Raw genomic sequence first — 9,181 nt, 5'->3', positions numbered from 1 at the left:
AACAGAATCGGCATAATGAATACACCCCAGCTAGATAACGATATCTTGGCTTTTGACATGAATGGTACAGCGTGAGATGAAGGGTTATAATGAATGTTGATTGCTGCAGATTTCTCATCCTTGCTAATGCTTGGTCAACTGAGTGTGGCGTGTATTGGCTTTTTGTTCCAGTGTAGTACTAGCTTGCTATCTGAACTAGAGACCTTCACGGGTCCACCCCAACCTGATGACACAGGGTTCCAAAATCTGAAGTTGACACTTGGAGTCCTGTTTGGTGGCCACACACCTCAGGTCTGTGTGAAATACTGACCAGACCAAAATCAGTGTTTATAATTTTATTTCTAAATGGCAAACAAAAATGTATCATATTTACATGTTTTTCTTTATTCACTAGAATAGCCGGGCCTCGAGGCATCTGCTGACGCCTGCCTCAACATTCCAATGCTATCACAAAATGTATCAGGTGGTTGTTTATGAAGGTTTTAGGTGACATTAGAATACGATAAAAAATATATATTTATTTCAAAGAATACAAAAGCACTTATTCATCTAAAAATTAACCATTAACATAATTCAAGTGTTTATTTATAAATAGGCTACATTTTTAACATACGCCATCACAAGGAAATCCATTATTTTTAATTTAGGGAACAATATGAAAATGTATTTTAAAAAATAAAAACATAATAGCATATTTTTTATTTAATTATGTTAGTGCTTTTGAGTGTCGTGAGTGCCCATGTGTGGAAGGCATGGTATCACGGCAATTCTGACAAAAAGGTATAATTTCAAGCATAGCTCGTCCACTAATTTTTCTTTACCAGTTGTTTGGCAAAGATAGGTTATTTGGAAACATCAGAATCTGTTATTTTTGATTAGTATTTAAATATTAAAACGTCTTACATGCATGTGACTGTAGTAGGATTTGGAGGAGTTGCCTTTTGGTGCTCTTTCCAGACCCCGTCCTCCCTGGGCGCTGTACCTTGGATGACTTTTCTTTCAAACCAAATGTAAGACTATATAGGTTAATTCTATAAAACGGATATATCCAGCTCTGGAAAAAAACTACTGACATTTCTCCTAAATTCCAAATAAATTTGGGAGAAATGTTGTCAGTAGTTTAAAGAATAAAACAAAAAAATGTAATTTTACCCAAACACATACCTATAAATAGTAAAGCCAGAGAAACAGATAATTTTGCAGTGGTCTCTTGTTTGTATCCAGAGCTGTAGAAATACACTACCGTTCATAAGTTTGGGGTCACTTAGAAATGTCCTTGTTTTCCATGAAAACGTACATGAAATGAGTTGCAAAATGAATAGGAAATATGGTCAAGATGTTGAAAAGGTTATAATTAATGATTTTAATTGAAATATTAATTCTGTCCTTCAAACTACTTTTGTCAAATAATCCTCCATTTGCAGCAATTACAGCCTTGCAGATCTTTGGCATTCTAGCTGTCAATTTGTTGAGGTAATCTGAAGAGTTTTCACCCCATCCTTCCTGATGCACCTCCAACAAGTTGGATTGGCTTGATGGGCGTCAATCACTCCTCCAGCATCTTTTCATTTTTTCTGCGTCTCACGAATGTTCTTCTTTGTGATCCGAACACCTCAAACTTATATTTGTTTGTCCATAACACTTTTTTTCCAATCTTCCTCTGTCCAGTGTGTTCTTTTGCCCATCTTGTTCAGGGGCAGAACAACAGATTTTTACCTTGTCAGCTCAGGGATTCGATCTTGCAACCTTCCGGTTACTAGTCCAACTCTCTAACCACTAGGCTACCTGCCTCCCCATTTGGATCCAATACAGACCCAACCCAGTCTCTCTAATCTATGACATGTTTGGGTCGGATCTGGTCGTATATTATATATTTATATATATTAAATATATATTTTAAATTATTTCTAGGTTGGGTGGGGATTCTGCAGGTCTCATTTCTGAGACCCAAGAAGACTTCTAATCTGAACTTTCTACTACTTGGTACTTACCCTCCTGATTCAACTAACTTAATCAAGAGAATTCACTGCTTTTTTAAGTACTGGGCAGGAACAAAAGCCTGCACATACCAGGACAAGGATTGAGTGACAGTACTAATAACTACTAGTCAGAGCTAACCTTGATATTGTAGAGCTTGTAAGTCTTTTGTCCTGGTCTGGATAATTAAAGGCCTAACTGAAGTCATGACAGTCACTCTCCTCTGAGATGTTTCCTGCTACAAAATACACTGTTCTTTTTACCATTTTGTCTTTCATATCTAGGCTGAACTGTAGCTTAGTTTTGAACTTAGGGATTTCCTAACCAGCCTTTATTTATTTTTTTCAGTGCCAAACCGCAGGAGTTCAATGCTCGGCTCGAGAAGCGAAATGAAATTAAACGGGAGCCACTCGGACACTCTAAACAATCAGAGTTCGTCAAACTGATGGAGCAGGAGGTAGGTTACTAAGGTCGGAGGTTATATTGACCTTAGTCCCTTGGACCAGACTGGTGATGGCAAGCAAGTCTTCAATCTAATAGAACCCAGTGTTTTGATTTTGGAAATTGACCTCGCAGTCCCTCTATAAGCTGGTTGTGTGGGTGGTTGGTCCTTATGATGCTAGGAAACTTTCTTTTTTTTAAATATTCTGGGTTCATGATTTCACCTGACTCATGTGCACAACCATGTAAGCACAATCTGGGCTGGTATGTGTTAATGGCGTGTATTTAGATTGTGTGGTTATGCTTCAGGTTATAGGAATCTGAACCCAATACCCGCGTTTTGAGAAGTTTAATAATCATTCCTAGCGTCATTTGGACCAACCACCCAGATAAACAGTAGAGAAAGTTCCAATGTAATTGGAGGGGTTGTGAGAGGACCGGACACAGCAATGTATCAGAAGGTTTTTCAACGTTTACCCCATTACCCCATCTCTGTACCCGACACATACAATTGTCTGTAAGGTCCCTCGGTCGAGTAGTGAATTTCAACCACAAAGACCAAGGAGGTTTACCAATGCCTCACAGAGAAGGGAACCTATTGGTAGAACGGTAAAAAAAAAAATGAAGCAGACATTGAATATCCCTTTGAGCATGGTGATGTTATTAATAACGCTTTGGATGGTGTAGCAATACACCCAGTCACTACAAAGATACAGGCTTCCTTCTGAACTCAGTTGCCGAAGAGGAAAAAAACTGCTCAGTAATTTCACCATGAGGCCAATGGTGACTGAGGATGTATCAACAACATTGTAGTTACTCCACAATACTAACCTAATGGACAGAGTGAAAACAAGGAAGCCTGTACAGAATACACATATTCCAAAACATGCATCCTGTTTGCAATAAGGCACCAAAGTAATGTTATTTTTGCCCAGAATACAAAACATTATGTTTGTGGAAAATCCAACACATCACTAAGTACCAATCTTAATATTTCCAAGCATGGTAATGGCAGCATCATGTTACGGGAATGCTTGTCATCAGCAAGGACTAGGGAGTTGTTTGGGATAAAAAGAAACGGAATAGAGCTAAGCACAGACAAAATCCTAGAGGTAAATCTGGTTGTCTGCTTTCCAACAGACACTGGGGGGGAAAAAAATCACCTTTCAGCAGCACAATAACCTAAAACACAAGGCCAAATATACACTGGAGTTGCTTACTATGATAACATTGAATGTTTCTGAGTGGCCTAATTAGTTTTGGCTTAAATTGGCTTGAATATTTATGGCAAGACTTGAAAATGGATGTCTGGCATACGCTCTGGATACGAGTTTCCGCTAAATGACTAAAATGTAAATGAGTTTAAAAATTATAATGGGCAAATATTGTACAATGCAGGTGTGCAAAGCTCGTAGAGGCTTACTCAAAAAGACTCACAGCTGTAATCGCTGCCAATGTTGATTCTAACATGTATTAACTCAGGGGGTTGAATACTTATCTAATCAAGATGTATTAGTAGATATAATTTTTCTTACACTTTGATATTCAAGTATTTTGTGTAGATTGTAAAAAGTTTTTAAAAAGTTTACATTTTAATCCCAATTGATAACATAACAAAATGTGGAAATGTCAAGGGGTATGAATACTTTCTGAAGGCTCTGTATATTGACCCTCGTGGTCTAATGCACTGCATCACAGTGCAAGAGGCGTCACTACAGTCCCTGGTTTGATTCCAGGCTGTATCACATCCGGCTGTGATTGGTAGACCCATAGGGCGACGCACAATTGTCCCAGCATGGTCCGGGTTTGGCCGGGGTAGGCCGTCATTGTAAAGAAGAACTTGTTCTTAACTGACTTGCCTATGCAACACTTTTTGTTGGGTGTAATGGATTACCCTCTGCTGCTTAGGAGTGTGTCCCATGGTTGTACAATTCTTTACACTGAAACAATGTTTTTGCCAACCCCTAGATGCTCTGACAGCCTTTGTGCCAATATGTTTGATTGACATCCATTTATATGCAACAAATCTTATCTTATTTGCAGTTAGAGAAGCGTGACAACCAGGCTGATGGTTCAGGCAGATTCACCAAAGACAAGGTGAGAAGTCAAATCAGTGTATTAATACAATTTAAATTTTGTGTACTGCTTTACACTAGGTTTTAAAGCCCATGGATTTGTATGAGGGTAAATCACCCTGTCCACCTGGATAATACCATTTAAAGTTTCTTGCACAGACCCTAGGATCTATCCTGAACTTGGACTTGATCCAGGATAAGTCAGGAGAAGAAATTGCAGAGGTACGTGTTTAAATGTTTAGAGTAATTCAAACCTTGCATATCTATGTAAAGAAGGCTATTTTTCATGTTTTCGTACGAGGAATAAAACCCATTTATGTAACTTTCATTTTGTTTTCAGCTTTGGAGGCAGTATTATGCCACAAAAGACACCATAAGCGCGGTCATACCAGTAAGTTTGCCATTTTGTCAGATAACACTTTTGACAGTAGTTTAACAAATGCATAATTACAATTACATAATTCTTGCTCTATTTTAGGCCCACGTTTTTGAAGTGATTTTCAACAGAGCTAAGTGCAACCCTGTGGTAAGCTTTGTGCCTAGTAGAACTGTACTGTAGTTTGTTCAAAGGTTGATGATAAAGCAGTGTGTTTACAATGACATTGCACACATTGTTTGCCAATTTGTGTGGCATGGTGACAGAGCAAATGTGGTTGTTTGAGGAGTATCATGCATCAAAGGACACTTGATGGCAGTATTGTACAAGCAAAGAAAGAGAAGCTTTAATATTCAGCGCTTTCATAACATGTTGACCACAACCTGAATAATGTATGGACAACAGTGAATTGAGATGATTTAATACCCAGCATTTCATTATTTTTTTAGAAATATTATACTCATGAGTCCACTATTGGAACTCATGTTGAATGGTTTTAATCTATCTGATAGTCGAATACAAAAACATTTAGAGGTATCACTCACCGATATAACAATGTGTTACTCCCCGACATCCAGTTCCTGTATGCGTTACCCCAAAAGGAGGGCTATGAATTTTTCCTGGGGCAGTGGTCGGACCACGAACTGCATTTCACGTCCCTGATCAATGTCCAGGTAACTCCTATATCATTTATCTTATAGCTCCTATTTGAATGTTTTATTTAATTGAACCTTTATTTAACTAGGCAAGTCAGTTAAGAACAAATTCTTATTTACAACGACGGCCTACACCGGCCAAACCCGGAAGATGCTGGGCCAAATGTGCGCTGCCCTATGGGACTCCCTATCACGGCCGGACATGCAGTGCCTTAGACCGCTGCACCACATGGGAGCCCCTCTTCCTAGCTCACCCAAACAACACCATAGGTTTCAACACTGAACAAAAATACAAACACAACATGCAACAATTTCATATATAAGGAAATCAGTCAATTGAAATAAATAAATTAGGCCCAATCAGAATGAGTTGTTCCCCACAACAGGGCTTTATTCCAGACAGAAATACTCCTCAGTTTCATCAGCTGTCCAGGTGGCTGGTCTCAGACGATCCCGCAGGTGAAGAAGCCGGATGTGGAGGTCCTGAGTTGGCGTAGTTACATGTGGTCTGCGGTTGTGAGGCCGGTTGGATGTACTGCCAAATTCTCTAAAATGACGTTGGAAGCCGCTTATGGTAGAGAAATTAACATTAATAAAGACTCTGGCAACAGCTCTGGTGGACATTCCTGCAGCAACATGCCAATTTCACATCCCTCAACTTGAGACATCTGTGGCATTGTTTTGTATGACAAAACTGCACATTTTAGAGTGGCCTTTTTTGACTTGTCTAATGATCATGCTGTTTAACCAGCTTCTTGATATGCCACACCTGTCAGGTGGATGGATTATCTTGGCAAAGGAGAAATGCTCACTAACAGGGATGTAAACAAATTTGTGCACAACATTTGAGAGAAATAAGCTTTTTGTGCGTGTGGAACATTTCTGTGATCTTTTTATTTTAGCTCATGAAACATGAGACCAACACTTTACATGTTGCGTTTTATATTGTTGTTCAGTAATATGATGTATAGAAATATGATTATAGTCCTAGATGACTTGTATTATCTGTGGTGTAGATTCTATACTATATCAACGGTGTTTCCCTGACCCCCTCCACAGACCATGGGAGAGCACGCCCCCAGTCAGTTGATCCTCTACCACTATTCTGACCTGCAGAAAGACAAGGGTGTAGTGCTCATGACTGCCGAGATGGACCCTAAATTCATGGTAAGCTGTTTCTAATAAGCCATTGTACATGATGCAATACCACTTTAAAAATCCATAAAAAATAATGATGTTGAGGTCAATGTTAGAAGGCAGCAGCCCAGTCATACTCCACATTCAACATAAACTTTACTCATACAGGCTAATCACTACTGTATACACATGGTACATTTAATCAATTATATCAACAACTGTGCAATGTGAAATGGTAATTACTCAAGTAGGTGTTCTGTAGATTACAGCAATGTCATTCACCTCTGGTATTTTTTGCACTGTAATTACCAGAGAACTTTTTCTAATTTATAGCTTGTTTTATTTGGTTTGGTCCAAGTGGGGGAAGGCCTTTAACCTAATACTCCTGTTTTGCAGACAGTACATCTGGCTCAGTGCTTGGCCAATCAGGTGCAGCTGTTCTACGGAACCCAGCGGCAGGAGATTTTTAGATTGGTGGAGACCTTCAACCACAAACCAGCTGACTTTAAACACATGGCAGTGATTGCTGAGTTGGAACAGAGTGGCGTCAATCCTGCTCTCACCTCTGGGAACTAGATCAAGAGTTGTCAGACAGTGAAATGTTGCTCCAATTTACCAAGGGATTGGCACATGGTCATTCATTTGGCGCCAATCTTGCGTTTGCGAGAATGACGTCTTTTGCTTGGCACTAATGACCTGGTTGACCAGATGCATCAGTCAAGATTTATGCTAAATTCCCGGGCATTGATGATGTAATGAATCAATGTTATTTAATCTTATCAAAGCCTTAAATGTTATTTTTCACCTCTCCCCTGTCCATCTTACTGTTGTACAGTAGTCTCATATTCCTGTCAGAACCCAGCCTACAACCCACAACCCACTCTATACTGTACATAGGCCTCTGGTCAAATGTAATGCACTATGACCCCTTGTGGAAGGTAGTGCTCTATACACAGAATAGAGTGCCATTTCGTGTATGGTGTTCCCCTTCCAAATATTATTGTTATTTTTAGATAGAATAACTGCAGGAATTTGGTTTTCAAAACAATGGAGTGTACAATGGAGGTTTCGTACATAACTATATTTGTACATATAAGTAAACTCAGCAAAAAAAGAAAAGTCCTCTCATTGTCAACTGTGTTTATTTTCAGCAAACTTAACATGTGTAAATATTTGTATTAACATAAGATTCAACAACTGAGACAAACTGAACAAGTTCCACAGACATGTGACTAACAGAAATGGAATAATGTGTCCCTGAACATAAGGGGGGTCAAAAATCAAAAGTAACAGTCAGTATCTGGTGTGGCCACCAGCTGCATTAAGTACTGCAGTGCATCTCCTCATGGACTGTACCAGATTTGCCAGTTCTTGCTATGAGATGTTACCCCACTCTTCCACCAAGGCACCTGCAAGTTCCCGGACATTTCTGGTGGGAATGGCCCTAGTCCTCACCCTCCGATCCAACACGTCCCAGACGTGCTCAATGGGATTGAGATCCGGGCTCTTCACTGGCCATGGCAGAGCACTGACATTCCTGTCTTGCAGGAAATCGCGCACAGAACAAGCAGTATGTCTGGTGGCATTGTTGGGCTGGAGGGTCATGTCAGGATGAGCCTGCAGGAAGGGTACCACATGAGGGTGGAGGATGTCTTCCCTGTAATGCACAGCGTTGAGATTGCCTACAATGACAACAAGCTCAGTCCGATGATGCTGTGACACACCGCCCCAGACCATGACAGACCCTCCAAATCGATCCCGCTCCAGAGTAAAGGTCTCTGTGTAACGCTCATTCTTTCGGCGATAAATGCGAATCCGACCATCACCCCTGGTGAGATAAAACCGCAACTCGTCAGTGAAGAGCACTTTTTTTTTGCCAGTCCTGTCTGGTCCAGTGACTGTGGGTTTGTGCCCATAGGCAATGTTTTTGCTGGTGATTTCTAGTGAGGACCTGCCATACAATAGGCTCAGAGAGTCCAGCCTCTCTCAGCCTATTGCGGACAGTCTGCACACTGATGGAAGGATTGTGCGTTCCTAGTGTAACTTGGGCAGTTGTCATGCTGTACCTGTCCCGCAGGTGTGATGTTCGGATGTACCGATCCTGTGCAGGTGTTGTTACACGTGATCTGCCACTGCGAGGGCAGACAGCTGTCCATCCTGTCTCCCTGTTGTGCTGTTTTAGGCGTCTCACAGTATGGACATTGCAATTTATTTCCCTGGCCACATCTGCAGTTCTCATGCCTCCTTGCAGCATGCCTAAGGCATGTTCAGGCAGATGAGCTGGGATCCCGGGCATCTTTCTTTTGGTGTTTTTCAGTCAGTAGAAAGGCCTCTTTAGTGTCCTACGTTTTCATGACTGTGACCTTAATTGCCTACCATCTGTAAGTTGTTAGTGTCTTAAGGACTGTTCCACAGCTGCATGTTCATTAATTGTTTATGGTTCATTGGACTAGCATGGGAAACGGTGTTTAAACCCTTTACAATGATCTGTGAAGTTATTTGGATTTTAACTAATTATC

General features: G+C 40.4%; 1 protein-coding gene across 5 annotated transcripts in view; it reads left to right on the top strand.

The window, feature by feature from the left end:
- The window catches only part of LOC135532332 (ATP synthase mitochondrial F1 complex assembly factor 1-like), an 8,458-nt gene extending 674 nt beyond the window's left edge, over positions 1-7,784 (top strand). Inside the window, exons 2-11 of one of the 5 annotated variants that reach the window (XM_064959900.1) lie at positions 172-291; positions 1,912-1,983; positions 2,326-2,434; positions 4,462-4,515; positions 4,653-4,715; positions 4,834-4,884; positions 4,972-5,019; positions 5,448-5,543; positions 6,585-6,692; positions 7,059-7,784. In XM_064959900.1, coding sequence (XP_064815972.1) covers positions 2,423-2,434; positions 4,462-4,515; positions 4,653-4,715; positions 4,834-4,884; positions 4,972-5,019; positions 5,448-5,543; positions 6,585-6,692; positions 7,059-7,238 — 612 coding nt within the window. In that variant the 5' untranslated portion in view covers positions 172-291; positions 1,912-1,983; positions 2,326-2,422 and the 3' untranslated portion in view covers positions 7,239-7,784. Of the gene's footprint in view, positions 1-171; positions 292-394; positions 464-1,911; positions 1,984-2,325; positions 2,435-4,461; positions 4,516-4,652; positions 4,716-4,833; positions 4,885-4,971; positions 5,020-5,447; positions 5,544-6,584; positions 6,693-7,058 lie in introns of all 5 variants that reach the window. The other 4 variants (XM_064959903.1, XM_064959901.1, XM_064959902.1 and 1 more) reach the window with 4 other exon arrangements.
- The last annotated feature ends 1,397 nt before the right edge of the window (positions 7,785-9,181 follow it).

Source organism: Oncorhynchus masou, unplaced genomic scaffold (assembly GCF_036934945.1).
Source record: "Oncorhynchus masou masou isolate Uvic2021 unplaced genomic scaffold, UVic_Omas_1.1 unplaced_scaffold_1821, whole genome shotgun sequence".
NCBI lineage: Eukaryota > Metazoa > Chordata > Actinopteri > Salmoniformes > Salmonidae > Oncorhynchus > Oncorhynchus masou.
The sequence above is the reverse complement of the archived record's forward strand: the minus strand, read 5'-3'. Positions and strand labels throughout refer to the sequence as shown.